Source organism: Anabrus simplex, chromosome X, assembly GCF_040414725.1.
Source record: "Anabrus simplex isolate iqAnaSimp1 chromosome X, ASM4041472v1, whole genome shotgun sequence".
In the NCBI taxonomy this organism is placed as follows: Eukaryota; Metazoa; Arthropoda; class Insecta; order Orthoptera; family Tettigoniidae; genus Anabrus; species Anabrus simplex.
The window spans coordinates 195907465-195934459 of NC_090279.1; the positions used below are offsets into that span (position 1 = coordinate 195907465).

At 40.0% G+C, this 26995-nt stretch overlaps 2 protein-coding genes across 2 annotated transcripts in view; one reads left to right on the forward strand and one right to left on the reverse strand.

Moving 5' to 3' along the window:
• LOC136886164 (rabankyrin-5) overlaps nucleotides 1-26995 on the reverse strand; it is a 319573-nt gene that overhangs the window by 88513 nt on the left and 204065 nt on the right. The gene's annotated exons all lie outside the window — the stretch shown is intronic.
• The window catches only part of LOC136886165 (uncharacterized), a 152464-nt gene continuing 142697 nt past the window's right edge, over nucleotides 17229-26995 (forward strand). The window contains exon 1 of the mRNA XM_067158908.2: nucleotides 17229-17559. Coding sequence (XP_067015009.1) covers nucleotides 17478-17559 — 82 coding nt within the window. The 5' untranslated portion in view covers nucleotides 17229-17477. The remainder of the gene's footprint in view (nucleotides 17560-26995) is intronic.

Genomic DNA, 26995 nt, shown 5'->3' on the forward strand with positions numbered 1-26995 from the left:
CTTATGGTCAGTTCTTATGGTCACTGGGTATCCATAAATGATCCTTCTCCACTGTTGTAGCGCGTGGATTATCGCTAGAAGTTCGAGTTCGGTGGTAGTGTAGTGCATTTCATGTTTCCTTAATTTCCTGCTGGTAAATGCCAGATATGTTCTTTTCTGGTCTTCTCCGTCTTCCTGATATAAGCATGCGCCTAGGCCGATACCCGATGCATCTGCCTGAATTATAAATCTTTTCTCATAGTCTGGATATCCCAGTTTTATGCTCTGGTTCATCATTTCTTTCATCTTATTGAAAGCCTGTTCAGCCTCGTCATTCCACTTCCACTTGTTATTGGCTCTTAATAAATTGTGTAGTGGTGCGGCTGTCTCAGTATATCCCTCACAGTGGTCTGAGAAAAATCCCGTCATTCCTAGGAATTGTCTGACGTGCTTGACATTTGTCGGTCGAGGAAACTCGTAAATAGCTTTAATTTTGACAGGGTTAGGTCTTATTCCCTCGCCATCAATTACGTGTCCGACAAAAAGTACTTGGCTTTGGCAAAATCTTGATTTCGAGATATTTATTTTGAAGCCAGTTTTCTGCAGATTGTTCAGCAATTTTTCTAGGTTAATGCAATGCTCTTCAAAAGTGAAACTTCCGAAAACTATGTCGTCGACATAACAGTTAATAAATTCCTTCACTTCGCTAGTAAGGCTTCTGTCCAATGCTCTTACCAGAACAGCAGAATTATTCTTCAATCCGAATGGAAGACGACAGTAGGCATACGTCTGGTTGTTGAACATAAACCCGGTTAATAACCGTGACCTTTCTTCGAGGACAATGTGATGGAAAGAGGCCGTGCAGTCCATGGTCGAAAAGTACCTCTGACCTCGAAATTTCTTTACTATCTCCTTGATCTTAGGAGCCCTATTATATTCAGGAATTAGCTTTCCGTTGAGACCTCGCGCGTCTAGGCACAATCTCAGTTTCCCGTTGTTTTTCCTTACAATTACGATCGGATTCACGTAGGGTGTGATGGTCTTCATGATTATTCCATCGTCTAACATTTGTTGGATAATCGTCTTCACTTCGCTGAAGTACTTCTCTGGTACGTCATATACTTTGCCCTTGTATGGAGTCCAGTCATTTACTATTATCTTGTACTTGAAGTTCGGTATTTGCCCTGGTTTTTCATCGAAAACGTGGATATATTTATTGATAATTCCGTACAGTACTCGCTTTCCTTCTGATGGCACGTCGGCTTGAGCAAGAGCCTCCCAGATTTCTGTTTTTTCATTATTTTCTTCCTCCATGGTTATGATTTCTTCAATCCTTTTAGCCATTTCGATGTCTAATTGCTGCTCATCGTCTTTCTCTACCAAGGCTGGGTCCTCTTTACTTAATAAGTTGACTTCCTTTCCCTCAATCTTCAAGTATTCCTCAGCTTGGAACGTGTCTTTAAGTTGGATCGTTTCTACTATTTTATTCCCATCATTCTCTATGACAGGGAATCGTATTTCATAACGTTCCATATGTATAGTCATTTGGGAAGTCATCATGAAGTCTATTCCGAATATTATACTGTATTTTATCTTCTTCATTACCAGAAATGGGTGTTCGAACTCGTGTCTGCCTATTCCTATAGTTAGATATGTTTGAGTCCTGCATTCTACTGATTTATCTGGTATGATACCCCTGATCTTAACTCCAGATACGGGTATTATTGGTATTTCCATCCTCTTTGACAATTCTTGGAATAATGTATTTGACATGACACTGATGCTTGCCCCGGAATCAACCAAACAATATATCTTGATATCAGCTACACTAACTAGTATTACTGGCAATTTAAATACTGGTTCCTTGGTGTCGCATGTCTCATCTCGAACCAAGTCTTCTGGTCGGATGTCCCAGTGATCAAATTGTGTTATTATCCAACTGCTAATTTTGATAATGTTTTTGTTTTCCTGACTAATTACATCTTCCTGCTGAGCTAATGTGCTATCGGCGTTTTTTTTCTTTCCGATGGCTCGGAATCGGTCGTACCCCTCTGCGTGTTTTCTCTCCATCTCTCCTCTTCTCTTTTCCTCTTGTAATCCTGTAGCTCGAGACTCTCTGCCCCTTCGAGGTCTCCATTGATATCTTTGTCTCTAATGGCATCCTCCCACCGGGTTTTATTTTGCCTTTGCTCTCTGAGCTCTTGTATATATCTTCTATTTTCTTCATTTCTGTTATACTCGTTAGGCCGTCGTTTTTCGTTATACCATCTTCTGTTTCCAGGATACGATTGGCTCCTATTTCTATTATAACGAATGTTATTCCTGTATTGTGGGTTACTTCTGTTATCTCTTTGTTCCCATCTCGCTGGTTGCTCTCCGCTGCATCGACAACAATGTCTTTTTCGTGCTTTATCTTGAGCATTCAAATGATTCTCCGTCCTGTCTTGATCAGACCTGCTCACTCTACCGCTCGCGCTTTCAGGGCTCATGGTGTTGATCGCTTCGACTTGCCTAATATTTTTGGGGTTCCTTTCTACCAGGCATGATGATGTCATATCAATCTGTCTCAGCCGTTTTTCCATGTCTATAGCGGTCTGTATATCCGTGGCGGCTAACAACCACTGTACCTCTAACGGGAGTTGTCTCTGTATAGTCCTGATCGCCTCTAACTCACTCGGCGCGCAATCTAAGTCTTGGAAACGGTGAAACTGGTAAGAAAAGAAATCGCTGTAGCGCGTTTGCCCTGCACTGGAAAATTTCCTAGAGTACAGTTCCAATCTCAACTGTTGCTGTATTTCTGAATCCGAGAATTTTCTCAGAAAAGCGGCCTTGAATTCATCGTAAGTGTGAAAGCTGTACTTAAATGCTCGAAACCATATGTTCGGGTTCCCATCTAAGTGCTTCTCAATTATGTGTAATTTCTTATCCTCTTGTATCCTCCCTTCCTTAAAGTATTCCTCGATATCTCTGAGGAACTGTTTGGGAGAGGTCTTCGCTGAGCCGTCGAAATGTTTGGGTCGATCATCATAATTCTTGATGATGTTAATTATGGGAGTGCTATCACTCTGGTTGCTTCCGTTCATCATTTCCATATTTCGCCTACTCGAGTCAATTATTACTGAAGGTGTGTTTTCCCTTTCCTGTACTTGCGTTTCCATAACTCTTTGCCGTTCGCTTGAGTTCGAAAACACGGATTTCGCTGATTGGTTTTCTACCCTAATCTCCTGAAGTTCTTTCCTTATTTGCTTCATTTCCTCATCGGTCTTCTCCATCTTCCGTTCCGAATCAGCCTTATCGTTTTCCATTTTCTCTTTTAGCTCGTTTATTTTGTCAGCTACCTGGTCTGAAGCTCGGTTAAATTTTCCTACAAAGTCTTGTTGCTTCAGGCTTAGTCCTTCCATGCCCTTCGTTATTTCATTTATCTTCTCTTCTTCTAACCTCTTGATAGTTTCCTGACCTTCTGTTATCTTTTTCTTTATTTCGTTTACTTCTTCCCATTTCTTCTCATTACTGCCTTTGATTTCCTCCAGTTTAGTAGTCAGTTTGGCAATTTCTTCATCCACCTGTGTTGTGATGATATTCGGATTCTGTGCCACTTCTGCTCTCATTTTGTTTATCTCCTCTCGCATCTCTTTGTTTTTATTTTCCATGGTTTCGGTCAACTCGGCACGCAAACCTTGTATTTCATTTCTGACTCCAAAAAATTCTTCAGTCATCTGTTCCTGTTTCCCTTTTAATTCTTGGATCATCCCTTTATGTTCGCTTTCTATTCTGCTAACGATTTCCTCCAAAGTCTCCTTTTGCTTCATTTGCCACTCTTCTTGTTTCTTATATAATTCCTGTATCTCTCTTCCTCTATCCTCAACTTGTTTTTGTTGCCATTCTTCTAATCTTCGTTCCTTTTCTGCTCGTCTTCTTTCCTTCTCCTCTTCCTGCCTTTTTCTTTCATCTTCTTGCTTTTTCTCCTTCTCTTCGCGTTCTTTTTTCTCCTTCTGTTTTTTTTCTTCCTACTTTTTCTCCTTCTCTTCGCGTTCCTTTTTCTCCTTCTGTTTTTCTTCTTCCTGCTTTCTCAAATATTCTAGGAACCATATCGGGGTTCCCTCGTGTCTTTCCTGTATTTCTCTCATTTCTTCTTCCTGTCCCCTTTTGGTCTGTACTCTTCCTTGCATCGCCATATTTCCGTTAAGTGTAATTCTATTTAGTATGCTTTCTCTAAATTCCTAACAGTTTCTCTATTTTTCCTAAGGTTCTCTAGGTTTCCTAGCAATTCTGTAAGTTCACAGGATATAAACACATATATGTAACACAATCAACAATTCCTTAATCTACTTACGCAAGAATAGTCCACTATATCACTATTGTGCACTAGCTTAAAGTTTCTTGTTTCCAATCACTTATGATATGGATGGACCTTGCTGGAGAACAGCATCATCTTACCAGGTAGACCATGAACAACTAGACCATGAGTTCGGATTTATCATGTTGAGTTCACTCCGGAACTGATCTCAAAAAAGAAAATAAATTATTACTATGTGGCATCTAACCTTCATTCAATATACACAAGCCTACATAATCTTTAACTTGTGCAGTATCCATTAAAAATAACTTAAAATTAACTCATATTATTAACATGACCAGAAAAAATAAACATTTGACAACCCACATTTACTCCTCAGCATTGTCCATTTCATTTGATATAACTGTATACTCATGTTTACTACATCTACTTCTCCTTCACTAACTCTCGTCATATGTCTTGCAAATATTACAATCCTAATAAATCTCTCCCATGCAATACCTCTACATTATTATCTATATTGATCCAGATTATCTGTACTTATTGTATTCCATAATAATACGTTCCCACGGTGTCTTCTCTTCTCGCCTGCAGTACGGGAGCTAGCTAAAATATACTAATATTCAATCTCTTCCTTGACGATCCCGCGGTGTCTTTCTCTTCTGCGCCACGTTGGAGAGGCAATTAAATGTAAGCACTTATTGGCGCACCTTTACTTTCCTTTCTCCGGTATTTCTCTTTAATCGTCCACGTTGGAGCGATAATTAATGTAATGGTCCCGCGGTGTCTTTCTCTTCTGGTCAACGTTGGTGCGACAATAAAATGTATCACATTCCCACGGTGTCTTTCTCTTCTGGCCCACGTTGGTGCGCCAATTAAATGTAACGTCTTAGTCGACGGTTTACATTCTTTACCCGATACCTCCATTTTTACTCGTCGTTGGGCAGCCTAGTTAGACGAAATGGAGTCGCTCAGCGGATACCTCAGGGTTTTCTTATGGCAAGTAAGACATGTAATCTTACTATAGAATACGCTTTACGTGAATTCAAGAGAATCCCAACTCACGGGTGACACCTACCGACACTCACGACATAATAATAATAATCGTCGACAAAATTTATCAGAATTATTGACTTCGAGAGAACTTGCCATGATTAAATGGACCACTAAATTACTCATTACCTCACTTAGCTATGAACTAACTTACGAACTAGACAGAAATGGAAGAATTCATGACACAAGCAATATTATAGAAAATAAATAAGATATTTATTGATAAATATTGAATTATTAAATTAGCATATTATTCGAAGCATTATTTAAAATTGCGTGAAAAATAAGAATGGATATTGAGTCAGCGCTGGCTCGTAAAATAAAACGAAAAATAATATTCAGTATTTAAAATTATTAAGATCAGTTCCTTTGTGAAGTAGAAGTTAAGTATTTACACATTTACAATAGATCACTGGACATCTGAGGTCCACGTTGCAATTGAGATGTAAGTATAACATCAACCCAATTAACTTGTTACGATAGTTCACTTCCTTTAGTCTGATTAAAGCAGTCTCACTTGGACACAATGTTCAGCCGAAATGCATCTCAAATACACTAATAAGTTAAATCTGAATAAATTTGAATACATCTAAATAAATCTGAACAAATCAAAGTAAATCAAAATAGATCTGAGTAAATCAAGATAATTCTGAGTAAAATCCGAAGTCATGATTTTGTTGCAACGATGTCGTTGTGCATGGATAACTACTTACGAACTAAGGCATTCGTTCCTAATGCCTGATAAATACGGCTCCTACTCTAGCCTTTCCCTAGCTGTAGTTCGTTAAAATAAATGTACGTTCAAATGGAGAATATTAATCGATCTAGCTATCTAACTAATTTCAACATAATCCTTGGCTGTCATACACATGTCCTTTTAGGTTCAATGTCCCTTTCCTGCGTTATATTCCAATAACATTTTACTTCAATGCAAGCTACCTTTCTCTTACGCAGTTACTATGGAAGCGCTATGCTGCGAGGTTCAGAAACATACTCTCATACACATCGGTGTCGAAAATGCATTTGGTTAAATACAGCTATTCAAATATCGTAATATCCCGATGTTCATTACAACTCATCTACATTGACATACGATTACGTCACGAGCATACATCTATAATAGTAAATCCTGTTCATACCTTGGCTTGTGTCGCTCCAGCGGTGTGGGCAATCTTACGTAAACAAATCATAAAATAAACTTGTAGTATGGCATACTTAACTTGCAGGTACTCGATGGTCCCTGCATCGTGCGAAACTTCTCATATCACTATATATAACTCGAACCTTTCATTCAATTAGCATAATCGTATCCTCATTACACCATCCATCTAATATATTAACACCGTAGCCCCCATAATAATTTATTGCGTTCCCAAATTCACGACTACGTCAAAATACCATACTGTTTCTTAATACATCATTTACAAGTCGCTCTTTCTCATAACCTATGACTGAATTCAATGCCCTTTCTATGAAGCAAACAATGCGTAATTCAATTTCTTTATTTCTACACCGCGCACAACCACTCGTGACGTCAACTTGTAACATTACCTCTATGAAATCTCTATAATCTCCCAGTATGTCATTATAATCAGCTGTTTCCACACTTCTCTTTCAAACCTCACGCTTCATACAAGTATTTTAGTCGATATATGTTGATGTATATATGCATTACATCAGAAACTACTGCTATATTGCTAAAATGTAACAACGAACTTAATTATCTCACATTTCGTTGGTAACTTTCACTTGCATTGCTTATATATCGGTCTACAATTAGCCCATCGGCACATACCTAAGGTACATGTGTAGGCACACCAAAAATTATGCGATAAAATATTGTGAATGACTTAGCTCGCTCATGGTTGTCCCTGGTCCAGCTGTTCCGTTCCCAAATGGATGTTGTTGGGTCTTCGGTTAGATCATGGGTTGGACATCTGGTACATCATCCGCTCCTTCATTATGGAAGTACTATCTGGATTCCCGTCGCCTTCTTCGACATGGCTCGGTCGGATGGTTTCCCGTCGCCTTCCTCGTCATTGCCTGGTCGTTTGGTAAGATGTACTGTTCCCAGGTTGGTCCATCATGTGTATTTAGCACATCATCTTCACGGTCTTCTTATCAGTCTCGAAATTGAAGATCATAATGCAGTGTACAGCCATTGTATTATTCTTTTTTTTGACGTTTGTAATTCTTAATTTTATTTTTTTATTTTATTTTTCTTCGTAGCTCTCCGACGTATCCGCAATTCGTAGGTAATTAATTCAGTACGTCTATTTTCTGTCTGCACTACGTGTGGATCTTGACGAAAACTTATTTTTGTATCCTGATTCAACCGTTGGAAATACTTCTTTTCTTATATGTGATTCTTTGCTTCTCCTAAAAGAATTATTCCGCTGACGGTAATTGCGTCCACTCTCTACGTTGTGAAAATTCAAGATGAAGTTCTTTAATAATCCAGTTTTTTCTATTTAAAAAAAAAAACAATACTGTAGACCGTCCACTGTCCGTTTCACCCGAATACTTGACCATTCCATGACGTATATGGCCCTCAGTATCATCACAACAGGTGACTATTCCTTGCTTGCTATAGATTACATGGCCCATACCTTCAGTCGGCGCCATTTTGTAATCTGTCGCGAACGTGTGAACGGGCACAGTACTAAAGTTTTCACAGCATTACTTCAATTTGGAGTAAACTGAACATCTCTAGCAGTATGCCAAATGTGCCTTCTTTGTGGAGAGAGTAATTAACCTGCACGATTCCAACTGTAACGTGAGAGGCAAGAATTATTGATTCACAACCGCAGATTCCATGTTGAGCGTGTAAAGACCACAGAGGCGCAACATCCGTATGGAAATAGCGGAAGACGAGGTTAATGTGTCTGTCGTGACAGCCGCTGTCCACCGTCATTTAGCACGGAATTACGAATCGCTGTTGTATGGAAATTGTCCGGGACTGCGGCGATGTAAACTATTAGCACTGTTATGGCTTGAGCCTCCCATTCCCCTTTACTGCATATCCCTTCCGAGACGAAACAGAACACTGTATGTGGCAACATGACGGATGTAGCATTAACTCACAACATGGACTGGGTTTTTTAAACCAACAAAAGCTTAAAGGAGCTTAAAGTAGTTCACAGAATGATATGTGAAAGGAAAAACACACTATGTTCATGAATAAATCCATGACATTACACACAAACTCACCGATAATTACCACACCTTGGAATAAATAGATAAATAACCTTCTGTAGTTTATCCCAATTACATCTCTGTTTCCTGGAGCCAGTCGATCTCATTTTCAGTTGTGGCCAGGCGTTTAAGGCTGGATGGCCTTCCCGACGCCACGTTACCATTTCAAGTAAATAGAAATCACTACGCTAATCACGATCGGAGGTACGCCTTCTCCGTACATTTGAACTGAGCGTCTTTTAGAAGGCCGCCTGTGATGTGAACCTTGAACTGTGTACTGGATGAAGTTTTGAACTTTTAATCTTCAGATATCTCTGCTATCGACTTTTGTGCCCCCTCTGGTGGGAGGACGGACAATTAATTTTCAAGAGAATTCTAGTATTGCTAGGTTTTCAAAACTGAAGTGTTTGTAGATTGTTTCTCTGTTCTAAAGGTTACTAGCATTTCTATCTCTTCCTTCTCCATGAAATTATTAGCCAGTCAGAAATTTTGAATATTTATTCGATTTGCCATTCAAAATTGAGGGTGTATACAGGCCTTCGGCCTAGAGCGTTCTGGAATTCTGGAACCTTTCCCTCTGCCATAAAAGCTGGGAGCTGTTGTCTTATTGATCGCTCCAGTCTTGAGGTCTAGAGTGCAAACGTAGTAGAGGCAGGGGCAAACCTTGCCCGCCAGCTCAAGGTAATGGCAGACATCTTTTAAATATGTGATAGCTCCAGATAGCTGACTTGAGGGGAAGGATTCAAAATTAATTCTTAATGTAAATCTCTAAAGTTTAACATCATCTTTTAATGTAAAATTTCAAGCAAGTCTAAGGACTTCATTCAAATCCCTGCTGGGAAATATGTAACTTAGGGAATAAATAGTGTTTATCTTTTAATTCCAATTCAACCTGATATTGCGGTGACTATGATTTTTTTTTAACTTTAAATTTTACCTCTACTTTTGGAACTTAAAATTTTTTTAATCTAGTCATCCTTGGTAGTATAGGCTTAGCCTCTGTAACTCAGCGATATGAGCCCAGATAGGATTTTAAGTGTTTCAAAGCGTATTTCGAAAGGAGTGTAAGTGTTCACATCCTAGCATTTTGTTTACGGCCGATATCTTAAACCGTTTCTTTTGACCACTAAGTCCATTTAGTGTGGGCACTTACTGCCCCTGTTTAATTTCTAAATAGGCCTATTTATAATCAAGTGTATATCAGACTGTCGAATGGATAGGACAGTAAAGACTGTTTTTGTAATGATCTCATGTAAAATTTGGAGCTTAGTCTCCTAGAGTGTAACTGAATGGAGCAAAAGTGCTCTTTGTAATTGTGTAATTTTTGAGCGACAAAACTCATCTCTTAGAAATCATTATGTCAGCAATTTTCTCGACAGTACCTGATGGTTTTAGGTTTTTAAATCACTATTGTTACAAGAGCTGATGAGCTCACCATTATTCCATCCATATGGTTTTTGTTTATCGAGTTCAAAGTCAGAAAAAAGAATGGAAAGAAATAATATTTCAAATTTCAGTATTTTAAATTTTGCTTCGATCTTTTCTCTGTCCATCCAATCATGCCCGCACCTTCTTACCCCTCTGCATTCCACAGAATCCCCGGAATAATAATAATAATAATAATAATAATAATAATAATAATAATAATTGTACCGGGCGGTACACCTCTACGACGCAAGTTCAAATCTTGCGCCAATTGAAAGTTCTCTACTGGAGAAACCGGGAACTTTAACAACTGAACTAACTCGACTGTTTATCAGAAGATGTCACTGTATGTTTTTGATTTGCTTTTGTTTTTCAGTGATCAAGAAGTGTGGACATTCTCTAACAGATGTCTCTACCAAAAACTATGGTAATGCACTCTGGTGCAATGGAATGAACTATCTTGACGAAATTTTGTATTCATAAGTTTTGTCTTTACTAAATTTTGTTCTGTGGTTTGTGGGTTGGCAACATTAATCCTTTCTTTCCGCCTGTTTTTAATTTAGCCAATCAATAATTTCTGTAATTAATTTTCCTCCAATCATAGCTTTCTTCTTCAAATTTCCATGTGTAATTCTTAGTCAACCAATAAAAATTGAGTGGGTGTGTCTACTCATTCCTGAATGGTCTCGAATTTTCCACGAGGGTATAAAAACTACTGATTTTCTTGTCTCCGGGCCACTTCAGTAACATCTAGCTTAGTGTGTGGATATGTAGCAGGGGGCGGGAAGCGCCTCTTTCTTAGCTTGGGATTAGCCCCTGTGTATCGGCCTAGCGCCACATAGGTTTTAACAAACTTTAGTGTAGGAGTGCGAGTACTCGCCTCCATTCAATTTTGTATTTTGGGCCATTTGTATAACCCGTTTTGTTTTCCTTCCTGAGAAGGCCCAGTAGATTGGGTACGAGGTACCCCTGTGCCATTATAAGTGTGCCTTGAGGGCAGTTAGTGTAAAGTCAGTTTATGGCCTCTTAAATAGGCTTGAAAGATCGAGAGCGGGTCACCTCTTTTTGGTATTTTGAAAGGTGCCTCGGGGAGGCGTGACATTTTGATTGCAGGGAGCTAATGCTCCATGTAATTAAGGGTTTTCTGCCCTTTGGTAATTTGTGGTTATGAGCTGAGGGCTCAGGAATTGTAACTTGGGGCACGATGCCCAGAGCTTGTAAGAACCCGAAACTCGGGCTTTTCTTGTAAATCTACTCTGGTACCTGATTTTGTTATTTCCCCTAGTGGAAACTGGTTTAAGTTTTATCTAATCTTGGACTTCTTGATTGTGTACCTGATTTAACTTCTTGTTATTTGTTGTACGCTCAAAATTATATGTCACCATTGTTAAGTTTTGACAATATAACCTTTAATGAAATTTTAATTCATCTTTCGGACTTGTAGTTAGACCCATTCCAGCCCGCACCCTCCTTCACCTCTGACTTCCACGGATAACTCCGTAACAATAATAATAATAATAATAATAATAATAATAATAATAATAATAATAATAATAATAATAATAATAATAATATACCGAGTAGACTGGCCAACTGTGTTACGGCTATGGAACTAAGTTCGAACCCCAACGTCTGCTGTTCTCACAATGGTTATCGGTGGTTTCCCATTTTCAAATCCAAGCAAATGCCGGGATAGTTCCTATTCATGGGCCACAGCCAGTTCCTTCCACCTCCTTGCCCAAACTTCATTCACCGACATTCGTTTCATCCTCATCAGCTCCTCAACTGAGGTTGGCGTCAGGAAGGGCATCCGGCCGTAAAAGCATGCCATGAACTTTCATTTCACCTCATCCCCGACCTAGTATCAGAAAACGGGACCAATTATTATTATTATTATTATTATTATTATTATTATTATTATTATTATTATTATTATTATTAGGAGAATTGATGGTAGAATTTGTTCTAGGCTGAAAGTAGTTACAGGGGTTACGCAAGGCTCTAATCTTCCACCCTTATTGCTCATAGTTTACATGGACCATTTTATTGAAAGATCTAAAATGGCAGCGATGGATTCAGTTGGATGAAAAAACTGTTAAACAATTTGGCCTATGTCGACGATTTGGCCTTAAAGACAGACTGTGATGCAAGCCTGCAGTCTAATATCCTTGAGAATGAAAAGAGGTGCAGCATTATCAAGACTAAAGAGATGTCAGCAGCGTGCGAAATCAGAAGGAAGTGGTGGGGGGAGAAGGAACATAGGGCTTAACAACTAATGTTTATTTCAGGAAGTACCCTGCGAGGGGAGGGGGTATAAAATTCCCCTGTAATTTTATTACCCTCCTCCCACCCCCCCGAAATATGTAAATTTGAAATCATTTTGCTTGAATGTTGTTGTTATAACGAGAATGATAAACATTGGAACGTTATTCCAATCAGCTGAGTATTTTATGAGAGACTGTCGATTTCTTAAGAGGCGCGATTTGTCATGATTTACTGCTTTGTTAGTGGAACCTTCCTCTACCAGGGGTACGTATTGACTGAACAAATTTGTCGGTTTGTACCTGCTTAAGTGAATATTGTTCTATTGATACCTATCGGAAACACGCCCCCTCCAAGAAGTACAGGAGTGGTATAAGCTCGAGCAATGACAAGGGAGGAGAGCTTCAAGTAAGTTATATTTTTGCCCTGCTTTCAGATGGACTTGCCAGAGTGAAACATCAACAATAGGCTGCAGGTGCGGAGTTGCCACTGCTGCGTTGTTTTACTGCTCAAGGTCTGACAGTCATTTGAATTATTGTTGATGTTTTTATGAAAATATGGACAGTAAAAATCATTAATTTTAGTAACAAATTATGTTTTCTACCTTTTCCTGTTTATTTTATAATGAAAGAATCCCCCCGGGCAATTTTAATGGGTGGGAACCTTTGAGATAAAATCGTCGGTGGGGGGGAAGTCCCTCCCTTCCCCCTCCCCTCCCCCCCCCCCCCCCCCCGCGATTTCGTACCCTGGCATGTCAGTTAGCAAGGAAACTGAAGTCTCGTTAGACTCGCAAACAGCAGGGGAACCGCCGAAACCAATGGCGCCGCCGTAATGAATGGTGCAAGACACGATAACTGAGATAGTTAACCATACCTTTTGTTAGTGGACCGGAAAATGGCAGTGGAACACGACTGGACTCATGAGTAACACGTTCCGTAACATCCAGATGCATTAGTCGCGCTCAAAATCTTAGAATATACTAAGGAGCGGATTTGTAAGCAGTACATTTCAACAAGCAGAAAGCTTCTCCAAGGCGTCCAAGCGTTCATGATTTAACAGTAGCATAAACGTTAGGGGCTCGGCTCTTTAAAATCCCAACTAGTTATGTAACTCTTCGCATTGAGCGGACTAGAAACAACTTTCTACTAACTGAAATCTAGCCTATTACTGAATAGAAATCCGTTCCTGGTTGTTACTAAGCACTACTCATACCTCAGCAGCTCATACTGTCTCAGTCGTAAATGAGACTTCGGTACGTATAATCTACACATAGTGCCGCTCAATCATTGTATGGCTTCAACTATTGTTCTGCAGGCATTTTTAGCTGACCCTATCTAGGCTGCCTCCGCATCAGTTTCGACAGAGCAAACCTTGTCTCTCTTGACGATCTATGGCTGAGCTTTAATTCATTTTCTCGAGTAACCTACCAAATGTGTCATCATACATCTTCTACTTGCCAACATTATACGACATGGAGTGTCGAATGGACTTTTTTCGATCGATAAAAATGTGTGCGTATGAATTGATGAACAGAAGAGAATAACAGACTCAGCTATGAAGAGTCAGAGAATCAAAGGAAAACCAAGGCTTCGATACTTTAGGTTGTTAGTATTTTTTTTACAACTGCCTTTACGTCACACCGAGACAGATAGGTCTTATGGCGACGATGGGATATGAAAGGGCTAGGAGTGGGAAGAAAGTGGCCATGGCCTTAAGGTACAGCCTCAATATTTGCCTGGTATGAAAATGGGAAACCACGGAAAACAATCTTCAGGGCTGCCGGCAGTGAGGGGGGGGGGAATCGAATCCACTATCTCCCGAATGAAAGTTGATAGCAACGTGCCCATGTAGCCACTCGCTTGGTAGGTTTTTAATAATTTAAAGGCAAGATACGAGCAAAGAACTGACATCACAGACAGATGAGGCTTTTTGCAGATGATGTTAAACTGTGTAGAGTAGTGAATGAGTTGCAGAATTGCGAGCGACTAGACAACGTTCTGAGATGGACAGGAGACAATGGTATGATTGTAAAAGGAATGGAAAGTCAGATCTTAAGTTTCACCAAGAGATAAAGGTTACTGTGTTGAGGGTGTGAAAGTTCATCACTGGAATCAATTTAAGTACTTGGGTGTTAATATAAGGGGTAGTCCAATAAATGGGATTGTAAATAAAGATTAAGCATCTCCGGGGGCATTTAGGGGTTGTAGTAAGGACGTAAAGGAGAGGACGCGTAGGTCACTGGCAAAACCCCAGTTAGAGTGTGGTTCAAGTGTATGGGAATCACAACAGGTTTACTTGATTCGAGAACTGGAAACGATCCAAAGAAAAGCAGCTCGATTTGTTCTGGGTGATTTCCAACAAGAAAATGTTACGAAAATGTTACAAACTTTGGGTTGGGAAGACTTCATAGTAAGGAGACGAGCTGCTCAACAAGGTGGTTTGTTCCGTGTTCCGAGGTGTCAACAGAGAGATGGCGAGAAATGAGTAAGCTTCAGTAGAGATTTTAGAGGTATTTCATAATATGAAGATAATGTTGGAATTGAAGAGGACAAATTGTGGCAAATATTCGTTGTAGAAAGAGGAGTTAAAAATTGGCATAATTTATCAACGGAAATGTTGGATAATCATTTAAAAAAATGACTAGGTAAACTGCCACCTGGTCGACAGTGCTAACTGCATATCAGTGATGACTGATTGAAAAAGGAGTAGAACTAAACGAGACTACAGAGGATTGCGGATGCCGGCATAACGGTTTATGCATGCACTGCACCATGAAAGTTTTGTGACCACATCGCACTGCAACGCGCAGTACTAGTACTCGTGACATATGCAGCGATAAGCCGTTAGCCCCAGCAAGCACACCGCCCACCGAGCAGCAAAGGAAGTGATAAACAGAGGAGTATCATAGCGACAAATGATAGCTCAGTGATGGCAAACACTGCAAATCAAGTCACACTCGCGATACGAGGTACTACGGTAGTGAGCATTATTTCAAACGATCGAATCCTCTTAAAACAAATCAGAGAAGAGATAATAATGCCATTGGTTTTAACTGAACAGTCTACAGACACAAGCGTCGACAAACCCCATCGGCCTACGCCGGGTACTATGGAATCAAAAAGCCAATACTCTACAGTTCGAGTCATTTTGTCCAGATCAAGACGCTTTCTAAGTCTAGTTAGAAGGGTGACGAAGTTAGCATCAATAAAATCATGATGGATCAGCGTAGGAGCCCGTCTCTATGGTCTGGCCCCGTGATGGTACAGTTCGAGTCTAAATGATGAGGGGGGGGGGGTGTAATCAGAATGTTGGTCGGCACAGGGAGGGCAGGTGGTGGTGGTGGTGGTGGTGGTAGCAGCAGTAGTATACAGTTTCTAATCACTAGATTGCCTGCCAAAAGCCAGAGTTCAATTCCAAACCTCTCCACAGACTTAATATGAAGTGAGGGCATATGACACCTGATGCGGATTCGTCTGTCGGATGGAGACTTTAAACCTTGAACAGAATAGGCTATATCGTATTATTCGACCGGAGTAGGGTATGTGGCGAAACCGCGTTTTACAATTTCCCAACATCATCATCATCATCATCATCATCATTATCTCACATGCAGATGCGCAAGTCACCCATCCGAGCCAACTAGAAAAGACCTGCAGCAGATCCCTCTCCGGAGCCCATGAGACATCAATTATTATTATTATTATTATTATTATTATTATTATTATTATTATTATTATTATTGCGGGGTATCTGTGGAACGCAGAAGTGAAAGAAGGTGTAGGCTTGAATGGGTCTAACTACAATATCAAGAATTGAATTAAAAGTTTAACTAAAGCTTATAATTCTTTTAGAATTTCAAACTTAACAAATTTCTTCTCTGAGTGAACAATAACAAATTTGTGGATTAAAATAGAGAACCCCAGAATAGGGCATTTAACAATTGTGGGCTTCAAGCCCTCAGATTTACAAGTATTGAGCTTCAGACTCCAAGTTTACAATTTTCTCAAATGTTTCGTTGAACAGATAATGAGAGATGTCTCCCAAATACAAGAGCACTTGCTCCAAAGTTTACAATCTTTAGCCTTTCAGAGGCACTCCGAACTACTACAAAAACTTATGAAAGAGCTTACATGCTCTCAATTTCTTACAGCCTACTCAAGGCAACATTACATCAAAACCTTACACTCTCTGCAGGGTACGAAGTGAAAACATGTAGTGGTAGTAATTTTCGTTTTGTTGCATATTCACAGATTAGTCTCGGACAAAATGGATCCTCGGATATGAGGGTTCTACCATATTATGAGTGGAGAAGGAACCGTACAAAGAACTTTTAGTGAAATGATTAAAGTATGTTACTTTTTACTGGTTTGGATTATACTTAAATACTTTTGAGACACGAACAAAAATGTTGTGAACCTTCATGTTTCTTGGTCACAAACCGCCGCTGTTGGGGGACACTTTGTTAGTCTGGTTCTACTCCGAGGCCAATCCAGCACACAAGCCCCCACACCGGCATTAAGGTCCTGGTGTGTCTAGAGGGGGTGACTAAGGGAGGGAAGAGATATAATGCCAGACTCAACTAAACGAACCGTGGACGCTCCCTTCAAGTCCGTTCTTACGTCAGAAAGGGATACTGTTGACAACAAACTGTCCATAATGAAAGTGTGTTTTGCTAACAAGAGGAGCAAGGCTTGTACGAGAAGATCTATATCACATTAGAGCATTAAAACATGTTATTAGCTGCTAAATGAACCGTGATGACCCTGCGCCGCACTTTAGCCCTTATATTATGTAGGTCAATTAATGCGCACGCGCGCAAGTACCACTTGGTTCACGTCAAGCACCCAGAGATGGCAGCACGCGTACAAGCCGACTGGATAACCTCAAAACAGGCTCGACAACTTACAGCATGACGTCACACAGCCGTGAGTTGAAGTGGCCGTGATTTCCTTAAGCGGGCAGTTTTGCTTGCATTAACGAATCAGTTGCCAGCTGTTCTCCGCCGCGCGAGGAAGAGCCTAGTTTGAACGTGCTTGTGAAGACGCGTCAACGAGACATCGCTCGAAAAAAAAAAAAAAAAATGAAGTTATCAATTCATTGATCAAGTAAATATTAGGATTAATTGGTTTTTAATATTATAAAAACCTCCGAACTGCGACAATCGACATGAAAGCTGGAAGATAATTCTTTTTTTTTTTAATAACAGAAGATTTTACATTCCCTCACAGAAGAAAATTGAAGTGTTCTGTGTGTGATAAGTGTGTTTATGCGTGGATTATCTGTCAAAATGGAGCAAAATCTAAGGAACGGACTTGTGCTAGCGGTGACAGTGGTATTACTTCAAGCCGGTAAGTTAAAAATATATCACAAAAAATAAAGTTTTTGAAGTTACACATTTTATTCACATATGGGGTAAAAATGCATTTTCTTCTCAAGCAGATTATCATGTTGCTGCGCTATAACGGCAGAATCATTTTTCGTTCTTCTGAACATGACGTTACGACGGAATGACATGTCACTTCATTTCACCGGCATGTCATACGTACTGACCGGGTTGACATTTTCTTCGCGAATGCCAGTCACTCACGTTTTCAGCGAACTGCTGCATTTATATCATACAACTACTTCCCTGTTATCATATGTATTCGTAACGATTTTGTGAGTTAAATTTCCTATTGTTTCTTATCATATTTAACGGTTCTCCTTCTGCCTACTTCGAAAATTATCACCTCTTCTTCTACACTGTTCGTGTAAACATTTAGAGTGTGTAAAACACTTGATTTGACTTTCGTAAAAAGCCATGAATATAGCGTACAGGTATACTACAATCAGTACTGCTATACTTCTGTAAGATAATTTCTTAGTCATGACACGCTATAATTTGTCAACTATGGCAACCAGTAATTGCGGAAAGTCGTTGATTCATTCAATATATATATATACACGACCATTATTAAAAGTTCACATAGTATTACTGACTTTTAAACAATTCTGGAGATAATTTTATAAGAGTAGCTAAGCCGGGTGACAGCAAACTTACCGTCGACCAACGAACATATGGTAGCGATGCACTCGTAATGACACCATACGTGCATGGTTTTGCTAATAACCTGAATTACCTATTATCATACTTATGCTATTATTACTTGTTTCATTTAAGCGAGCTATGGACCACGCTTGAGTGTCTTTATTTTAGGTTTCGTTGTCTGCACCTTCACTTTCTGGCAGTACTTTTTAGTTCCTTCTTCTTTAGTGGCTCCTCTCGCGCACTTTGGAAACCTCTGAACTCCTTAATTTATTGGGTTTTTTTTCCTTTCACACGCATTTTCTTTATTTTGGCCTGAAATAGTTTCGAAAGATTAAAGAACCTCACAGTTACAGATTAAGTCGAAATTGAAAATATATCGCTTGGACTATTTTTAAAGAAGTCCCTATTAAGTGTTCACAGAAGTGTACTCTTCTCTTCCTCATCAGTTCAATTCTCTGTTATGTCTGAATCTCTCGTCTCCCCACATTTCTTATTTCCAGACAATTCTCAAAAAATGTCTGGGAATTAAGCCTAGTTTTACGGCCAACCCTATGCGGACAGATGTACCGCTAATGCGTGTCTAAATGAAGATGCGCATTAAGACAAAACGCCCAGCCCCCGAGTCAAAGGAACTGGCTAGACGCGGGTGAAATCCCCGGCGGCCCGTCCGAGAACCGAACCGCGGGCCTCACTTTACTGACCATTCAGGCAAGAAACCGGATCACCTCGTATTATTATTATTATTATTATCCTGTCCTGTTTCGTAACTGAGTGTTCAGAGTCTTGTCATTCGCCAGCACCACACCCCCCCCTTCCCTTCCTCAACCACAATGCAACTCGTGCACGACACCCAGCATCTCAGCGTATAGATTATGCTATCTTCCACCACAACAGCAAGCAGTTACCCCACACACGGCAGGGCTAGAGATAGCAAAATGAAATTAAAATTGTAAGTCCATCAGAATTTCAATACAAACAAAGAATATCAATTTCCAAGCAAAGTTCAGTTTATTAACAAAAGACAATAGCTTTTCTTGTGGTGGGTGTCTCATTGATTATTTAAATAAAAATTCCACTCAGCATTCATCATCACTTCCTTTAAATTAGTGTTTTAGGTCACATCGAAGGTTTTCAGGGAAGCGTGTATGTGAAACTGATAACCAGGGACGGGAATCACAGGGACGAATAGGTTAGACTGCAAACGTCTGTTACCCCGCACGACGGTTCTGTAGTGAGATTTGCGATCTGACTATGAGAACCCCTAAAATGTATGCAACTCACCAGGCATAACTGTAGAGCGGCTAGACTACAGTTGCGCCTTGTTCAAATACGTTTGCATTCTCATCTATGCGTGCCTAAATTTCCCATCTCTACTGATAACACTGGGATAGTAGCGGCCATTGCCTTAATTAAAGTGCAGGCCCCAGCATTTGCCTGGTTTGAAAATGGGGAAAGCCCTGTTCAGGTCTGTCGACCGGTGGGATTCGAACACACACCGCCTCCCAAATGCGAGCTTAACCGCATGGCCGACTCGCTCGGTATTCACATCAAGATACAAATCTCTGTGGTCAGGAGCTAATCACATCCGCCATGTATACCACAACACTTGAGGCACACAACCATAGAGAAAGTTTAGATGTGTCCCCGACACCGGCGATGAGTCCGATAACCTTGACAGCAGCAGCCACAAAGCGGTCAATGCTAATCTAATGAACAATGAGCGTAACGTCACCTCATGACAACTGCACTATCTTCACCGTCCAACAAGTGTTGTGTGTATGTAAGTCATGAAGAACAAGAGCCGATGATTTCATTTAAAATTATTCGTCCGACTAGACTGCATTGACACCGTATGCTACGACACTGATGGAGAAAGTTGTCAAATAAAATAGTTTAATAATGCATAAAGAATCATTGTCTATAGACTGTCGTGTTTCCCAACACTTTCTGAAAATGAAAATGAAAACCTACAACCTGTTTTCCAGTCAATGACCGGGTCAGGGATGGGATGCATGAAGCCTCCCCAACTTGCGGCGAGGATAAGAATCGTGCCGGCTGCCGAGGTTTGTCGCACTTCTCTGGGGCAATGATTAATGACTGACAGATGAAATGAAATATTGGAGTGTGTTGCTGGAATGAAAGATGACAGGGAAAACCGGAGTACCCGGAGTACCCGGAGTACCCGGAGAAAAACCTGTCAAGCCTCCACTTTGTGCAGCAGAAATCTCACATGGAGTGACCCGAATTTGAACCACGGTATCCAGCAGTGAGAGGCCGGCATGCTGCCACCTGAGCTCCGGAGACTCCCAACACTTTCTATGCAAAGCAAATTCCTCAAGAACTTTCCGATTGACTTCTGATTCATATATATATTAACAAAAGCGAGTTTAATTATCATTTCACACCCACAATAAATACAAAAGTGTCCTAAATCAAAATCTGAATTTCTTCAAAAATAAACCTTTTATGTTTCTAACTCGCGTGGGATTCAGAATTCCGTTAAAATCTAGCAAACACTTCATTTTTATGAGGCAAACTTGGCGTAATCATAGTGTGCAACTTTGTTGTTTGCATTATAATTTAGTTAATTTTTTTTTATTATTTTTTTTTTTTGCTATTTGCTTTACGTCGCACCGACACAGATAGGTCTTATGGCGACGATGGGATAGGAAAGGCCTAGGAATTGGAAGGAAGCGGCCGTGGCCTTAAGGTACAGCCCCAGCATTTGCCTGGTGTGAAAATGGGAAACCACGGAAAACCATCTTCAGGGCTGCCGACAGTGGGACTCGAACCCACTATCTCCCGATTACTGGATACTGGCCGCACTTAAGCGACTGCAGCTATCGAGCTCGGTAATTTAGTTAATAATTCAGTTACAGTTACAAGAGTTTAACAGGAAGATAGACCTCTCAAAGTTGCACATGGAGGTGTCGGTAACTCCAAATCAACTCCCTTCGAGTTTCACCACTTTTGCATTCAGGGTGCGATTTACTAATTCAAAGGGTTATAGCGTTGTTTTTTCTAAAATTTTGAACTTTAAAGTCCTTGAGAAGGGTGTTTTGTATACATAATAAGATATTACAAACTCGTTTTCCTTATTTTGTTCTGTATAGTTTGTCCAGAGAAAGTAGAATCTATTAATACATATTATTTCTGAAGAAGAGATGTCTGATCGGACTTGCGGCTGACCACAAGAATTCGGAAGACAAAACAAATTCGTATTTCCCTCGGAAGAAAACAAGTTACACAATAATGATATCGTTGGAAACATAACATAAAAAGAAAACAAACTACATAAAAAGAGAAAATGGTGTGAGAAATCATATGATCAAATTTGCCTTCCAATAAAGTGAACTCAAACTGGTAACGATTAATTTATTTGCATCTAATGAATCGTTTTTAAGAGACACCTGTACGGAATGTGGAGGCGACAAGTGTAGAATTCAGTGCATCGAAAGTAGGAAACTGATTCACGGTCTATGAAACTACCACGAATAAAATGATCAGTTCTCTGGAGTATGATGAGGTGAGGTGTTTTTAATGAAAAAGAGCCTTCTATACGTCCCCCAGTCACGGCCAACCATCAATACAGTACTTCACGTCACGGCCTGCAAGATCACATGGACTATTTGTATTCCAACGCCCCTCTTTGTTAATATGTCACTCCGTCATGGCCATCCATTACAGCCTGCACGGTTGCTAGGTAACACGGCGTCACACACTTTTCATATCGCTAATTTCCCGACGCATATTTTCAGATGACCCTCTGCCATGACATATTTATGTCGAACGAAAATTAAAAACTGAAAGACGACTGACAGAATACTAATGTGTAGACAAAATGGATAAAGAGTCCTTCAGAATTATCACTATTAGTACATCTGTCCTAAGACAGCCATGAATGGAACCGCGGTCAAACAGTGCTGCTGCACGCGTCTTCTTTCATCTAACCATTACGTGCAGACCCTGTTTAAATCTGTTGTCATTCCGGTTATTGTCCGTCCTCGACCTCGCTTTCCAATTATTTTTCCCTGCATAAGAGTAGTGCACATACACTTCTCGGCATGTTTCCTATCCAAGTAGCTTTCCTTCCAGTTTATTCCCTTCAATATACCTCCTCCTTCGTTAACCCTCCTGAAAACTCCCTTACACCTTATCTTAGTCCATTTTACTCTATCCATACTTCGCCATAGCCACAATTCAAAACTTTCAGGTATTTCTTTCTTTCTCAATGTGATAGTTCTTGACGTTAGAAGATCTTTCACTTTCTAAATGTGTTTTGTTCCTGCTCCTTATCTCTTCGGTAAAGTTTTAGTTCCATGTTACACCACACCCCAAATACCGAATAAAGAAAAACTTGCTCCAATCGTTTGCCCTCCTATTTCTACGTGAATATGTTTAGGTCGTTGTGAGAGATTTTCATATAACTTTTGACTTAGGCTGCATGTTGTAAATCCTCGACTGTGACTCCCAACTTCGTGAGGAAAGAAACTTGCGCCCTTAAAGGAGGTTCCTTCGGCTGCAAATAAACGTTCCCTCATAATAATAATAATAATAATAATAATAATAATAATAATAATAATAATAATAATGCGGGTTTTACGTCCGACTAACTACTTTCCCGGTTTTCGGAGACGCCGATGTACCGGAATTTAGCCCCGCAGGAGTCCCTTTACGTGCCAGTAAGTTTATCGACACGAGGCTGACTGTATTTCAGCACCTTCAAATACCACCGGACTGAGACAGGATAGAACCTGTCAAGTTGCGGTCAAGAAGGCCAGCGCCTCAGCCGTCTGAGCCACTCGGCCCAGCTAAACGATCCCTTCGCTTTCCAAGTGTGACAAATGGTAGCTCTCACTTCAGTCTGCCCTGATATAATCCGCGCAACTCGCTTGTGTCCTATTGACATTTCTTGTGACCAGTTGCTGAATACTTTCTCAAGAAGATTCTTTTTTCTTTCCAGTTTTTAATTCAGTATGAAGCTACAATGCATTTCACCAGTGATATCATTGTATCATCACTGTACGTTATCTTTTCATGATTCGTGTTTGGCACTGGATGAGATACTTATTAAGAACCTTGTGTACTAATACAGTGACTCAGGTGTGGATTTGTGTACTATAATAGTGGGCTACCATTGGAAAGAAGCAGCCCGGAGTTTCGCCTGGACTTAGGGCAGGAATCTAGTTCTGATCTGACAAGGAGAGTCTACGAAGTGGCGAACGGCTATTTTGACAAGGTTTCACCACGTTAATATAATAATAATAATAATAATAATAATAATAATAATAATAATAATAATAATAATAATAATAATAATAATATATTTACGAGGTCTGGAAGGTCTCTTTTTCTCACAATTCATGAGCCTGACCCTTTTTTTTGTGAGGATACAATCGTTTATCTTTCGATTTATCGCAACTCTATAGCCCCTGTGGTAGGAGTCAAAGGACGCATTATTTCTACCCTGCGAATGTCGTAAAAGGGTATTATTCTTATTATTATCATTTCTTCGTTATCCCCGAATACGGAGCGCGATTGAACTTATTTAGTCGATGTCGTTTTCTTCTTCTTCCAAAATCTCTTCATTATCTTGCGATCTTCTGACCAGTATCCTTTTTTTTTTTTTTTTTTTTTTGGTGAGCAAAGCGGTGATTATGGACTAATTTTCTGAACTTAGATATGTCTAATACAATGTGATCTGCGATGCCTGTTTCCTAAAGATCATTTCCAACTTCGAGCAGCCATTTTTTATTTTTATTTTTTACTTTCACTGACAGGGGAAGATAAGGAATTCTTTTCATCAATCTCTGATTACTCATTCTAAGAATATGTCCGTAAAATTCCAAACGTATTTTCCTAAATGTGTCAGATTTTTGTCTTAATGTTGGTATACGTCACGAAATTTCTTTATTATTATTATTATTATTATTATTATTATTATTATTATTATTATTATTATTATTATTATTATTATAAAGAATCTTAGGAAGGGAGGGAAAAAGGAAATGAACAGTGTTGTTTGTAATTCACGTGAACTCATAATAGATCCCAGGCAATCGCTGTACAGGTGGAGGGAATATTTAGAAAATCTTCTTAACGGAAAAGGAAATCTTCCTGGTGGTGTCACGAACAACCGAACTCAAGGGGGAGAAGGAAAATGATGGTGACATTACGATTGAGAAAGTGGAAAAGATGGTAAATAAACTCCATTTGTCTTAAAGCAGCAGGAACAGATGAAATTAGACCGGAAATGGAGAAGTATAGTGGGAAGGCAGGGATGAAATGGCTTCATAGAATAATAAGATTAGCATGGAGTATTGGTAAGGAACCTTCAGGTTGGACAAAAGCAGTAATTGCACGTATCTACAAGCAAGGGAACGGGAAGGATTGCAACAACTATCGAGGTAACTCATTGAATTAGTATACCAGGCAAAGTATTCACTGGCATCTTGGAAGGGAGGGTGCGGTCAATCGTTGAGAGGATGTTGGATGAAAAGCAGTGTGGTTTCAGACCACAGAGAGGCTACCAGGATCAGATTTTCAGTATGTGCCAAGTAACTGAAAAATGCTACGAGAGGAATGACAGGGTAGCAAGGGAAAAGATGTTCAGCATACTGGAGGACTATGGAATTAAGGGTAGATTATTAAAATCAAGCAAAGGCATGTATGTTGACAATTGGGCTGCAGTGAGAATTGATGGTAGAATGAGTTCTTGGTTCAGGGTACTTACAGGGTTTAGACAAGGCTGTAATCTTTCACCTTTGCTGTTCGTAGTTTACATGGATCATCTGCTGAAAAGTATAACATGGCAGGGAGGGATTCAGTTAGGTGGAAATCTAGTAAGCAGTCTGGCCTATGCTGACGTCGTGGTCTTAATGGCAGATTGTGCCGAAAGCCTGCAGTCTAATATCTGGAACTTGAAAATAGGTCAAATGGGTAATGGTATGAAAGTTAGCCTTTCTATAACTAAACTGATATCAGTAGGTAAGAAATCCAAGAGAACTCAATGTGAGATTGGTGATACAAAGCTGGAACAGGTAGATAATTTCAAGTATTTACGATGTGTATTCTCCCAGGATGGTAATACAGTATAGTAAGTGAGATTGAATCAAGGTGCAGTAAAGCTAATGCAGAGAGCTCGCAGTTGCGATCAACATTATTCTGTAAGAAGGAAGTCAGCTTACGGATGAAACTATCTTTACATCGGTCTCCTTACGGGAGTGAAAGCTGGGTGGATTCAGGTTATGTTATTCGTAAGTTAGAAGTAACAGACAAGAAAGAAAAGTAGCGAGAAGGATTGCTGGTACAAACGGTGGGTACAATGGCAGAAGGGTACTCGATGGATGAAGCTGTACACATCAACCGGCTTCAGTGGTAGGGGCATATGGGGTGAATGGAGGAGGATAGGTTACCTAGGAGAATAATGGACTCCTTTATGGAGGGTAAGAGAAGTAGAGGGAGGCCAAGATGACGACGGTTAGACTCAGTTTCTAAAGATTTACAGATACGAGGTATAGAACTGAAAGAGGCCACAGCACTAGTTGCAAACAGAGAATTGTGGCGACGTTTAGTAAATTCAGAGGCTTGCAGACTGAACGCAGAAAAGCATAATGATGTATGTTATTATTATTATTATTATTATTATTATTATTATTATTAGCAGCAGCAGCCAGTCCTGTGGTGTACAGGTTGAGTGTCTGTCTATTCCAAGGCCCTGGGTTTATTTACCGGCCAGTTCAAGAATTTTAACTCTAAACCCGTAAGTAGAACGTGGTTCACTTGATACAAGCTCTTAGTTACAGGAAGAAAGCGCACAGTGAGAAGATGGCGCTTCTGACCGAGTGTACATAGACAACACTGGTTACCATGGTTACCACGGTGTCTGGAAGGTGATGACGCTAACTCCAGAGAGACCCCGCAGTCTGAAAACATATCCATCTTAAAACGAAATTAGGTAGAGTTCTCCTCCTTTTATCGTTATCATCGTTACCTCATTTTCTAGAGCATGAAATTCGAGAGGCATCGGAAAAGCCTAGTCAGATATGGTCAATAAACTGCCTTGTTTTCTTATATTTATAGGTCATTCTTGGAGAGAATTCCTCAATTCTGCGATTATGTAGAAGGATGTTACGCGAGGCGTGCAGTCCGTGTCCTCATTACAAACCGCGAAGAACAACTCCAAGCCTCCGGAAACTTTCCCCAAGTCGAAGGCATGACTAAGCCGCCTATTATCCTTGAAAATAACGTGCAAGATGTCACTCCCGACAATATAATTACGAGTACAACATGCTCTACCCCCTTTTCCTGTAAATTCTATTGCTACAAGCGAATCTTTGCGAAAGGGCAACATGTCGACAAGCAGGTCCATAAACTTACGTCATTGTAGGGATCCATAGTCGTCCAAAGGAATCAAGAAAGTGAACGATGATGCTTGACAATGCGGACTGAAGGTGACTACCATCCGCCTATAGCTCATTCCATGTTAAGAAAGCAGTACTACACTTACGACAGTAGGGGCTATTTTGTGTTTGCATAGAATCAGAGGTAAACTACGGCACATAAAAAAAACCTCAGCATTGAAGTGCAAGGCAAATTGGGTGAGAAAATAGACAAATAATTTTTATGGTCTCGAGGTGTGAGGGGTGCATTTAATTGAATTTAATAAATTTCTCCAGGCAATAGGGGTTAGAAAACGGACGCAACAAATAAATACTGTAGATTACTGTACAAAAGATCACAGTATTAATGTTAAA